Source organism: Marmota flaviventris, chromosome 11 (genome assembly GCF_047511675.1).
Source record: "Marmota flaviventris isolate mMarFla1 chromosome 11, mMarFla1.hap1, whole genome shotgun sequence".
In the NCBI taxonomy this organism is placed as follows: Eukaryota; Metazoa; Chordata; class Mammalia; order Rodentia; family Sciuridae; genus Marmota; species Marmota flaviventris.
Genome location: NC_092508.1, coordinates 11,018,606 through 11,032,264, shown reverse-complemented (window position 1 = coordinate 11,032,264; position 13,659 = coordinate 11,018,606). Strand labels below are relative to the sequence as shown.

Here is a 13,659-nt window from a genome sequence, read left to right as displayed (position 1 = left end):
GTCTACTTGCTATTCATTGCATCTCAATCATCAGATATATGTTTTAATTTGTATTTTGTGATTTTCAGGGGATCACATCTTTTCAGTAAATTCAGCATTAACATTATTCACCTTTTGGGCCTGGTTTTCATCATTAAAAGCTTTTGTCTTTGCATGCATGACAGCAATTTCTAATTTATATAAAGTCAAACAGCTTTCTCTTAAATAATTGTTCAGGGTTTTTGTTTATTTGTTGTTTTATTTTGTTTGCAGTGCTGGAGATAAAACCCAGGGTCTCATGCATGTTTGGCAAGCGCTTTACCACTGAGCTACATTCCTGGCCCCCGATAAGGAATTTTTAATTTAAATTTTATTTCAGGCATTATTAAGTTATAAGCATTATGCATTTCTGTTTTTGCAGAGGAAGAGTATGTATTTTCTTATGTATGTGTGTGCGCACACATGCATACACATGTTTGTGTTGTGGTTATACAGTAATTTTAAAAATTTGTTCCTGAGCAAGCAATATCTTCAAGGTGCAATTTCAGCTATTAGGTGAAGACATTGTGTTGAGGAAAATATTTTCTTTAATCTTTTATTTTTCTTTTGTATGTATTCAATGCTCAAAAATGAGATGTTTCCTTTTGCTTTATTATAAGGTATTGTCTTCTGATAAGACAGCATAGAGGACTGGAATTCTAATACTTAGTCATCCTGGTCTTAAAATTTTCCTTCCACAGGGTAAGTGGGGCAGCATTTCCTTCACCCACTGCTGCTGAGATGGCAGAAATTAGTCGAATTCAGTATGAAATGGAATATACCGAAGGTATTAGTCAGCGAATGAGGGTCCCTGAAAAACTAAAAGTAGCACCACCAAATGCTGACCTGGAGCAAGGATTTCAAGAAGGAGTTCCAAATGCTAGTGTGATAATGCAAGTTCCAGAGAGGATTGTTGTAGCAGGTATTTCACGTTTGTTTAGAAAGTTGCCTCATAATCTGTTTTACATATTTTTGTGAAACCTTTTGGGGTTTTAAAACATTATTTAGAAAAGGGTTTGGGAAATACAACTTTGTTTTAAAAAATTTCTACTCATTACAACTGCTTGAATTTCAAGCAATTTCAAAAGTATTTTGACAAATTACTGAGATTTTACATGGATAGTATGTATACATTTTTAGGTGTACAACTGATGATTTTTGATAAACATGTAACCATGTAACTACCACAGTTGATATGACCATTTTTGTTACCCAAAAAGATTCCCTTGTGCTTCTTCTCCATCATTCCCTATGCCTCAACTCAAGTCAACTAAAATTTCTTTCTATAACCAGAGACTAGATTTATCTTCCCTAGAGTTTCATATATATGGAATATAATATATACTGCTTTGTCTGGCTCCTTTTGCTTGTGCAGTGTTTCTGAGATTCTTCCATATGGTTGCATATATTAATTGTTCATTCCATTTTATTACTGAACAATATTCTAGTATGTAAATAAATCATAAATTATCTATTCATCTGTTGGACATTTGAGTTGTTTCCTTTTGGGAGCTTTTAGGAATACAGCTGCTATGAATATTCATGTACATGTCTTTTTGAGAACATATGTCTTCATATCTTTAGAAATGAAATTGCTGGGTTATAAGTTATATTTAACTCTTTCAAATGCTGGCAGTCTATTTTCCAAATTATTGTCTCATCAGTGATATGAGTGTTGAAGTTGTTCCACATTCTTGCTAAAAGTTCATATTTGTCAGTCTCTTTAATTTTAGTCATTTGAAGGGGTGTGTAATAGCATTACCTTTTGATTTTAATTATTATTTCCCTGATGATTAATAATTTTGAACATCTGCTCAAGTGTTTTTGGTCACTCATATATCTCCTTTTGAAGCATTTATTCAGATGTTTTGCCAATTGGAAAAATTGAGTTTTATAAAAATTTCTGTACATATCTGGATACTAGTTTTTTTAATCATGTATATACTGCATAATTTCTTTATAAATTTCTGTGTCACAATATTAAATAATAGTGAAATATTAAACTTACAGTGAAAGTGTAGTTATAAAGAAACTAATGCTACTGAGTATGTTATAATACAAAAATGATACAAAGTAAATATATTTAAACCTACCCTCTTCTTTTTTTTTTTTTTTTCTTCATCTTAGGAAATAATGAAGACATTTCATTTTCAAGACCAGCAGATCTTGACCTTATTCAGTCAACTCCCTTTAAGCCTCTGGCACTAACAACACCACCTCGTGTACTTACACTAAGTGAAAGACCACTAGATTTTCTGGATTTAGAAAGATCTCCAACACCTCAAAATGAAGAAGTGAGTAGAGTTTTAGTATCAATTGAATTTAAAAGAATATAAACAAAAGTAAAAGTTAAGGAGAAATTAAGAGGCTATGTATCGTATCATTACATCTTTCCATGTGGTACACTGCTACTGTCAATTCTGATTTGTAAATTCTCCAAATATTATGCTATAATTTTTTTTAAATATGCATCAGGAAAATTAAAATCTTGTGGGAAATATTATTAATATTCATGTAGACTTGAAAGAAGAACTTTTATGACTAGATGTTATATATTAATACAGAGAAAGTTGGAGAGTTTTACAGTAGGAAAAATTAATACATCTCTTTTTATAAACTCAAAGTTTATAAAGTCTGACAGACGGAGCTAAGGAAACTCTTTTTTTTTTTTTCTTTCTCTTTTTACAGTACTAGGAATTGAACCCAGGGATGTTCTACCATTGAACCACATCCTTCCCTTTTTAAATTTTATCTCAAGACAGGGTCTCACTATGTTGGTGATGCTGGCCACAACTTGCAATGCTCCTGCCTCAGTCTTCTAAGTAGTTGGGATTATAGGACTGGGCCACTGCACCTGGTACAAGCTCTTTTTCCCTTGACCTTCCCCATTCTTGATAATTGATGAAATGTTTCTACTGAGTTAGCTACAGTACCGCATATAACATTAGTACCCTTGTTGACTAAGCATAACAGTATGAATTAACTAGTTTTTAGCAGTAAAGCTCAAGTTTTGCCTCTGCTATTAACTCAGGACCAGTTTTTTTTTTTTTTTTTTTTTTAAACTTCTTGATGATTTAGTTGCATATTTTTCATTATAGCTTCTGAACTTCTGATGTGATGTCATGAGGCTTGTACAGGACAGTAATATCAGCCAGATGCAGTGGCACATGCCTGTAATTCTAGCAACTCAGGAGGCCAAAACAAGAGAATTACGAGTTCAAAGCCAGTTGTGGCAAGTTAGCAAGACCCCATCTCAAAATAAAAAATAAAAAGAACTGGGATATGGCTCAGTGGTAAAGTACCCTGAGTTCAATCCCTGGTACTACAAAAAACAAAAACAAAGATCATGCGCAAGCATTTTTTTAAATTGGTCCTGCCTTTCTCTGCTTTCATTTTTCGTGCAGTCCATTCCAAAGGGGGTTAAGCACTCATATAAACTAGGGTAATGCAATTTCCTACTATTAGGTTTTGCTTATTTTTAGGTTTAAAGTTCCTGCTGAAGTACTTGAGATAATATACTCTTGGGTGCCAAATTGTACATTCTAGATATGCTTAGTGAAAGCACTAAATTTGATTCTTTACATGACAGAAAGGCACCAAGGTACTTGTAAATTTTTTTTATTTAACAATCATTTTTTGAGCTTCTATATATAAGACCTGAATATAGTACAGGAGTGAATGACAGATAGCTCCTGTTCTCAAAAAATTTACTATTTGCCTGGTGTTATGGTTTAAATGTGAGATGTCCCCAAAAAGCTCACGTGAGACAATGCAAGAAGGTTCAGAGGAGAAATGATGGGGTTGTAAGAGTCTTAACCCAATCAGTGATTTAATCCCCTGAAAGGGATCGACTGAGTATTAATTGAAGTGGTAGGGTATGGCTGAAGGAGGTGGGAATTGGGAGCATGGCTTTGGGGTATATATTTGTATCTAACAAGTGGAGACTTCTCTCTCTGCTTCCTGATCATCGTGTGTGCTGCTTCCCTCTGCCACACTCTTCTGCCAAGATGTTCTGCCTTAACCACAAGCCAGCCTTCTATGGTCTAAGACCTCTGAAACCGTGAGCCCTCAAATAGACTTTTCCTCCCCTAAAATTGTCCTGGTCAGATAGTCACAGGAGCAAAAAAGCTGACTAAAATACCTAGTCACTGCAGGATAATGCTGTAAGGGAAAAAATAGACACACAGAAGATATAAAGTTCTTTATTAAAAAAAAATGATAAAGATTATAAAGATGGCTACACAAAGCAAAAAGTGCCACAGAATGCCCCCAGTTAGGGGTCTACTTTCCAGCTCCCCAGAGTTTCCATTGGAAGTTAAAACTGTGAGAAATACTGTCTTGGAATAAGGATTCTAACAGGAGAGAGTTGCTTTATTTGTTATTTGACAGGTTTTGTTTTTCTTTTGATCTTTCTGAAGATAAAAATAATGCCAGTGCATAAGATTGTTGTGAAAATTCATGTTAAAACTCAATGTGTATAGACATTATTGTTATAAAAGAGTAAACATCCTATAGCAGGATCCAAGTCCTGAAAGAGTTTCTGAGAGTAGTACTAGCTGCCTACTGAAAAGCTTTGACGGTAGTCTGTACTTCCAAGTTTTTAGAAGGGTCAGGTAGCTGTCAGGAGGTAATCAACCAATGAATGGGGGAGGGAGCCAGAGTTCTTACAGCTGTTAGATATGGATTAAAATAAAAAGGCAGTAGGCTCTGCAAGCTGATGACATTGATGATTCATTCAGTGTATAAAGTGACATCCTCAGAACCATTTGCTCTATAGTAATCATTCTCTAAGAGATGCCAGGGTTTCTCTATTGACATCTTGAATTGGAAAACTCGACAGTGAGGGCTGTCCTTTGCATTGTGGAATGTTTAATTACATTCCTGATGTCTGCTAGTAGCATCCTCAAAATCATGACAATAAAAAGTATCTCCAGCAACTAAAATATAGAAACAGATCAAATTTCCATCAACTAATGAATGGATTAATAAAATATGTAATATTCAGAGAGTGACTATTAATTGGTAAAAAGGAATGGAGTACTTATACCTGGTATAACATGAATCAACTTTGAAAACATGCGAAGGTTAAGAAGCCAGATAGAAAAGGCCATGTATATTCTACTTGTGTGAAATATTCAGAATAGGCAAATCTATAGAGATGGAAAGCAGATTAGTGGTTGCCAAAAGATTGAAAGAGAGAGAGGAATTAAGGATGACTGTATAATCTGGATGGGGTTTCCTTTTGTGATAATGAAAATGCTCTTGAACTAGATAGTGGTAATGTACAACATAGTGATCATGCTAAATGGCACTGAATTATACACTTAAAAATGGTTAAACTGGGAATTGTATGTTATGTGTATTTTACCACAATTAAGAAAAAAATATCTGCAGACATTGCCAGATATTCTCTACAGGTCAGAATTACCCTTAACTGAAAGCCACTGTCCCATGTCAAGAAAGGAGACTACTGGGGAAAGACTTATGAGAAATAATTTAAAATTGTTGTTCAAAAGCCTAGCTAATGAGTTGAATGTGGTAGTGCATATTTGTAATCTCAGTTAACCCTGAGAGGCTGAGGCCTGCCTGGACAACATAGTGAGACCTTATCTCTGAACAAATGAATGAGAAAGAAAATATGACTGACTCAAGGAAAAAAAATTGTAGAAATCAAATGCACCTAATTTCCTAAACTGGCTTAAAGAATCCAAGTGAGTCTACATGAAGGGCTTAAAACCCTTTAGCTGAAGTCAGTGGGAGATCTTCCAGAGTACAAGAAGAGAACAGTACATAGAAAAATAATTGGGAAATGATACTTCTGAGAAGATTTGACAGCTGTGAGGAGTGTGACCAAGGCAAAGATTTGGATTCAGCAACATCGCCTTTTAGTCAAGCAGCAGTATGCTTTGTAAAGATCAGCTATAGGTAAATGTCAGAGCTTTATGAAAGTTCTTTGAAGTAGGAAGAGAAAACAGACTGTAAAGGATGAATTGTAAGAAGTTTTTGCCAAAATTCACAATTCCTGCTTCAAAGAAGAGAAGTACTAGAATGCTATCCATTTCTGTAATAAATCTTTAGAAAAGCACCAAACCCCAAATGTGCCTAAGAAATATTAGTTAATCAAAGGCAATCTGGAAGGAACAAACCAGTTGGTCTGAATAAACTTTACCTGATTTTGGAAGAAAAGAGCAAAGGCAATGAATGTTTTCTTCAGAGAAGAAACTTATCTCCGAGCCATGTCAAATGATCAAATTCTACTATACAAAGTGTGAAGCCAGAACTCTGGGACTAGGAGAAATATTACCCAGCTAGAGCCAACTTCATCACCAATTACACTTAGAAAGCCATGGTTATAGAAGCTGAAGGATAACACAAAAGCTATAGACTCGGTAATCCTACTGTAAGGGTCTTGTTCCCTACTTATTAGTGCCTTATTGACATGAACCCTGAGGAGGTGAAGCTAAATACCATATCTGATCTGAAGTATAGGGAGTCACTCAGCTATGCAACAGAGCCTGAAACAATTGCAGACTCCGCCGGCATTCCATGAATACTCAAGAGGGCCCTGTAATAGCTAGAAAGAAAGCAAGTCTCTCGTCTTCTTATCCATCCTTACGATGCATGAATAAATGCACCTGGTTGTGGAGTTGTTAAATTTTGCTTACAATTGCCTACAAGTAATTTTGATTTGGGGCTTAACTATAACATACTTTTGCAATAGGCTTCAAATGGACTCTTCTGTTTTCAGATGTTATTTTTTTCACAGACCCTCCCTCAGTCTTTCTCCAGTATCTATTGTTGAGCACTATTCATTTCATATACTATGTAGTTAAACCTACAGTGGTTGTGTCTGTATTGAAAACTATAGATTTTTTTCTTTCTTCTCTGAGCAGTACAGCATAACATCTCTTTGTGCAGCATTTATTTTGTATCGCATTAGGTGACTTAAAGTGTATGGGAAGATTACATAGCACTATGCCATTTTAAACAATATACATGTCTGGCAGTAATTCTTGGTTGCTTTTCCTTGGTTCCTTGTAATTTATATGAATAACCCTGGATTAAGATTCTTTTGATGCTAAGCAGCTACTAAGAATATTTTCTGTCCTCTTCCCTTTGTGCCTTAACAGATCCGTGCAGTTGGCAGGCTAAAAAGAGAGCGCTCTATGAGTGAAAATGCTGTTCGCCAAAATGGACAGCTGGTCAGAAACGATTCCATGTGAGTAGAACCACTACACATTGTATCATGTTTGTAAGTTTTCTCAGTTTATTGTCTATATGCATCTTTTTCTAAATAGTTATTTCCCATAATTTTGGAATCTGTTTTACATTTACATCAATTTTGTATTTTTGCAGTACTTTTTATAGCCTTAAATCTGACCATTTTGTTAGTTGTATGAATTTTTCAGTAACATTATTTTCTATGTGTGACTGATACTCTTTTGTGAGTATGATTGGCTTATTTGGGAATTCTATAAAGTATATTTAATTGATGAACATAAGTGCTCAGTTATAAACAGTCTTTAAAAATGTTTATCATATACACTGAAAAATAAAACAGAATAGAATGTCTTTATTTTCAAGTTATTGATATCATGATTGTAAGTCAGCCATTTTCAGCTCTGTCTAGTGAGCTGAGCTGTGGCAAACTGCAGCATAGATAAGTAGAATTTTGCATACCTTTCCAGGAATAGTGTTTGGTGTTTAGCTTTCTACCTGCTGATTCTTAAATTGATAGGTCCCTTTCATTAAAAAGAAAAAAAAATACAGAGATCTTGTTTAAAGAACTATTTGCTTAAATTCTTCTTTCTTATTTGGTTATGTTATCACATCATGATTTTAAAACTACTCTAAGATGTTGCAGATTAGGAAAATGCTTTTTATTGTTTTGTTGTAATTAACTGATTTTTACAAGTAAAATATCCTTTGAAAACTGGTCAGAATTTTAAATCTTACACTAGTAAGATCATTTAGATTATTTATACAAATTAATATTCTTCCTCATTAATTTTTGATCAGTTTCCATGAATTCATCAGGACCAAATGTGTTATCAACCATAATATTAGCTTCTCTGAAAACTATGAAAGAATCAGGTGGTATTAGATCTTTTCTGGAAACTTGAAAATCTAGATAAAAGCAAAACATTTAATTTTGTATACAAAATAAGTAGAGCACAATACAATTATACTATTTATATCAAAACAGTAAGTTCTAGTTTGTACTTGACTAAAGAATGTGGTGTCCAGAGGGACTTTGATGAGGGTAGGAGCTTAATATTCAAGTTGGAAAGAAAATGTTTTTCATATGTTTTTATCCTTGCTTTGAAAGAAGTCTTATGTACGAATCCAATCAGTGAAATTCCAACTTAAGTGTAAATTATCTGCTTGTTTCATTGAAATTCCTTTCTCTTATGTTATGTTCAAGAGAGAATTATAACTGCTCTGATTCCTTAAGAGTCTCAAATGCCCTTTAACAAAGTTGTTATTCTGTAGGGTTATATAAAAAGAGAGTTAAAAACAAATGTATCTCCTTTAGGTATCTAAAAGGTTCAACTATTATTAATATGAAAGTATCTATGATTAATTTTATCTTTCCTGGAAGGTATCTGGTTGGCAGATATGATGGCAACAAGTTCATAAGATCCATATTTTCCTAGAATATTTCCTAATATAGCAAACGAATAATTAAAAGCTACGTAGTTTATGGCTAAGTTAGATTAAACACACCTAAAGTCTTAGGTTATTTTCTGTTTTTTTTTTTTTTTTTTTTTTTAAGGTAGCAAAGTTTCTAGTAAACTTTCTTACTATATAAAGATGTGATTTACTACTTAGGACCTTAATTACTTTGACAAGTTCCTATAACATAAAAAGATTAATAGTGTTCATTTTTAATTTTCACTTTAAATAGCTTTGATGCCACTTTCTAGTTGTTTAACAAAACTAAAAATTTTGTTTTGAAAATCCCATTTTTGACAGTGAAAGTAACGTGAAATTTTTATATATTTCACAGTGAAACACTTGATATTATTTAACCATACTTTTTGTTATAGTTGTTATACATGTTGCCATGTTAGTAGTAAGATATTTAACTCTTTATGTTAATAATGAAACTTTGCCCTTTCTTCTCCTACCATTGTTAATTTTTATAATTTATAATATTCATCTTTAAGGATCCATATCTCACTAACTTTAGGAATTTTGTATAATGAGCATATCACATATTCAATGCTGTTAATGTGGTAAGAAAAAAATTAATATAATACAGCTATGGTTACCTCAATTAAAGTAATTATTAAAAGCTTCCTGCCTTTACCAACTTAAATCTTTTCTTTGTAGTGGGAGACTATGCATCATTATGCATGAACCTTTGCCTGCTTCCACTTTATTTTGTGAATCTAAAAGTGAAAGAGCAAGGGCATAGGCTTTTGTTTTTTTACTACTTCAAAGAGGCAATAAGATTGATTATTGTCACCTATTGGCAAAAATGAATTCTGACAATAGAATCATTTCTAGCTTTTTTTGTGTGTTATGAAAGCTGAATATGTGAAAGAAGCGTAATTATTATTTAAGGTGGCACAGATCAGATTCTGCCCCGAGAAATAAAATTTCAAGGTTCCAGGCATCGATTTCTGCACCGGAATACACGTAAGATTTTATCTGCTCTGCTTTTCACAAGTAGGAGTTGTTCTAATTTTTCAGGCTTCTGTTAATACTAATTAATTAATCTATTTTACTAGGTAATTGGTATGTACTACCATAATTCTCTTTTTCTTTGGCTTTTTAAGTACTTCTCTTTCAGGGTTTCTCAAACTGTCATCATACATTTTATTAAGTAAAAAAAAAAAGACCAATTGAGAAAGTTTTATGTGGTTATACGTATTGGTGAAAGGAAAATGGAATGATTAATGCATAAAGATAAAGCACCTTTTTCTATTTTCTTTATTTTGCATTGGTTAGACTATTAGTATTCTGTAGATTCAACTTAAGCAGTTTCAGTAATCCAACTTTTTAAATTTTAGCACACTATCTTTTCTTGTTTAATTTTGACCCAGAAGGAGAATGGATTCTTTATTGAGGTTTGTTATTGAAGTTGTTTGTCTGCCTTTGTGTATTTTTTTTATTTGTTTTAATTAGTTACACATGACAGTACAATGATCTTGACATATCATACATTTGAATCAAATGGGATATAATTTCTCATCTTTGTGTATTTTTAATTCCATCTGTTAAATTATTCTTGGAAGAATTTTGTGAGATCCTTAAACTCATTTTTTTTGTAAGCGTGACAGAATAAAGTGTGGTAATGACTGTGCTCGCATGAGAGGAAACATTTTGGTGTTGTGCAGTACAAAAATTCAACAGTGAATATAGTTCTTTAGGAAATAAAGAAACCACACAAATGGCCAATAGTTTTTCTCTTATTATGGTTTTATTATTATGCTTCTGGGGACTAGTAAATTATCTTATAGATAGCAATAGCAAATTAAGATTTTCTGTTTCAAATTTCAAGAGAAATTAATATAGAATTTGTGTTTCAGTTAAAAAAAACATATATTAAATTCTCTCTCTCTTTACCACTGAGCTTCACTCCAGTTCTTTTTATTTTTTATTTTGAGACAGGATCTCACTAAGTTGCTGAAACTATTCTTGAACTTGGAATCTTCTTGCTTCAGTCTCTTAAGTAGCTGTGATTATGGGTGTGTCCCACCATGCCCGGATTTTCTCTCCTTTTTTTTTTTTGTTTTTTTTTTTACTATTTACCTATATAAATATCTGTAAAAGGCTAGCACCTCACCAAAAAGGTTACTCTCACAGTTTGAGAAACATTATTCCTGTAAAAACCCATAGGAAGAGGTACTTAGCTTTAAACTTACCTTTTAATAATGACATAGTTATGCTAAGCAAATTTAAATTTTAGTTCTGACATTGACTAGCATCATTTATTTAACACTTATATGATAAGATTTTTATGTAAGCATGTGATAGAGTAAACCTCAGTGCTTTCTTCAAAATTTTCTAATCTTTTATCTTATCCTGATACCTTTTAAAAAATTAAAATTGAGATTTTGTTGTTTTTGTAACATTACTAGGATTGTTTTTCATCCAAATGCAATTTTATTAAATTACTAATATTGTGATATTTGCTTAATCTCAGTGCCTTTGCATTGTGTTTACTTAGCAATAAAACAAACAAACAAAAATCATTAAACCTTGATTTGGGTACATGAGTGGACAGAGATGAAACCCAGTTTCCCTCCACAGATGATACCAGTAAAGAATATTCCAATTGACTGATAAAATTTTTAGGGCTTCTTATTTTTTGCTCTCAAATTTATTTATAAAGAGATGACTTCTCATTAAAGCTTTGCAAAAGAAAAAAGGAATTGCTAAATTATCTATTATTTCGAATTATGAAGGTAGTTTTATTCATCTCTGATTTATAATCACTTGGCTCCTCTGTAGATGGAAATAATCAAGGGCACTTAATCTGTACGCATTCTGTCAAAAGTAGACTTCAGTTTAAAAATATACTTCCTATTCTGTTTTTGCTGTTTATGGAGGATTGCCATGTAAATGAATGAAAAGTTATTTCTTACTAATTCTTGAAACTTTAATTTCCTTGAAGAAACAACCAGAAATCCAAATACTTTTTTTACATTGGTCTTGATGAAATAAATACTTTTACTAGTATTGATAAATACTTAATCTCATCCTTTTTTCTACATAAATATTTTTTCTTAAGTTCAATTGAGGATCATACAAGGTTTTTTCCTGCTTATTATCATATTCCAATTTCATATGATAATAGAATCTTAAAATTGGAAGAGATTTTAGACTTTTAAAAAAATTAAATTTATTTTTATTAGTTGATTTCTCTGATAATGTGATATTAACATTAATCTTTGATATTTAACAAGTGCCTGTAGATTGTTCTAGAATCCAACCTTCTGTTCATCTTTGCCATTAATCTGAAGTTAGTCTATGCTTGACTATTTTATAAGATAACTACCTCATTTTCTGTGTATGTAGAGAAAATACTTGTACTTTAAAATTTTATATATATATATGTATGTGTGTGTATATATATATATATATATATATATATATATATGTAATTCCTTATTGTTTGTTTCTAGCAAACTGGTTTCTCTCAAAAGAAATAACTTTTAATTTTAGTGGGCAAAAATCATCCAACACTATGCATAGACTTGGATTTAGTTCATTGATGTAGTTGCCTTAAGATTATAATTCTAAATATTGGTTATTATATCCTTTACTATACTACTATGTAACTAATTTTTTAATACAGAATGATGAACAAAGTAGTCGATTTCATCCTCAAAATTCAAAGTACTAATTAATTTTTTAAAAGCTTAAAAATTTAGCTAGGTACACAGGCAGCTCTATCAAGAATATAAAACCGGCCAGGCGCAGTGGCGCAAGCCTGTAATCCCATTAGCTTGGGAGGCTGAGACAGGAGAATCCTGAGTTCAAAGCCAGCCTCAGCAATGGCAAGGTGCTAAGCAACTCAATGAGACCCTGTCTCTAAATAAAATACAAAATAGTGCTGGGGATGTGGCTCAGTAGTCAAGTGCCTCTGAGTTCAATCCCCGGTACCCCCACTCCCCAAAAAAGAATATAAGATGGATTGTTTAGTTATGTGGATGTAGAACTGGCCATTTTAAATCCTGCTTCTGGTGATACTTTTCAAACATAAACTCAGTCTGATTTCTCACAAATAGCAGGAGCTTCAGGTTTTCACTATGCTACCTAAAAAGAATTCTGAGTACAATACTAGTACTCTAGTCTCTGTATCCCAGATGTGCTATTTTTGTTTGTTTGTTTGTTTGCATCCTTTTAAGATGCCACGGCCCATGATGCATGTACACACGCACAGACAGATTGCCAGTCTCTCTCTGGACAGACATTTAGGGTTACTAGCCATGAGACTGCATCTGAAAATTGGAATTTATCGTAATACCACTTAATACCATTAGATCTAATTCCCATGATGCATCAGCCTTGACTGATTAATTTCCAAATGTGCCAAGATATGACTTGGAACTTTTTTTTGTAAGTAGTCTTTGGAAAACAGTTTTCATCTTTATTATACATTTCTCTTTAGATCATCAAGACACTAAAAGTTGTTCTCCATGTTTGTAAAATTAAAATTTTAAAATTTGAGAATAATATTAAATGACAGTAACTATCCTTTCAAGAATTATCCCACTTATTTTATGGTTTCCAAGCCAATACATGTTAAATTAGAAAATGTTACAGTCAAAAGATTTTTCTATTTTGGTTGTTCACTATCTGCTCTGCTTTTATTCTTTTTAAATGAAACACACAGGATTAAATTTAGCCTAATGTGTTTTGCACTGACATTGAGAATGTTGAACCGTTATCCAGGTGTGTTATAGTCCTCTTATTTTAACGAGTCAAATGCCAAGGCCACATATCAGTTAAATGCCTCACATAGCAAACTATACTTGAATATTAAAAAGCTCTCTCAAAATACTGACAATATCTTAGGTTAGAACTCTGCAAATTGCTTCATTCAAATGTGGTCAGCAGTCAGGAAGCCCAGGCAAGGAAGCCAAAAGAAAGAATCTGCTCACAAATTAAAGAATGGCTATGAGT

General features: G+C 32.7%; 1 protein-coding gene across 10 annotated transcripts in view; it reads left to right on the top strand.

Moving 5' to 3' along the window:
• Window positions 1–13,659, top strand: part of Mff (mitochondrial fission factor) — a 31,105-nt gene that overhangs the window by 4,734 nt on the left and 12,712 nt on the right. For 6 of the 10 annotated variants that reach the window (XM_027941736.2, XM_027941733.3, XM_027941732.2 and 3 more), the window contains 4 exons: window positions 720–940; window positions 2,146–2,312; window positions 7,149–7,237; window positions 9,589–9,663. In XM_027941736.2, coding sequence (XP_027797537.1) covers window positions 760–940; window positions 2,146–2,312; window positions 7,149–7,237; window positions 9,589–9,663 — 512 coding nt within the window. In that variant the 5' untranslated portion in view covers window positions 720–759. The remainder of the gene's footprint in view (window positions 1–719; window positions 941–2,145; window positions 2,313–7,148; window positions 7,238–9,588; window positions 9,664–13,659) is intronic. The other 4 variants (XM_027941737.2, XM_027941735.2, XM_027941742.2 and 1 more) reach the window with 1 other exon arrangement.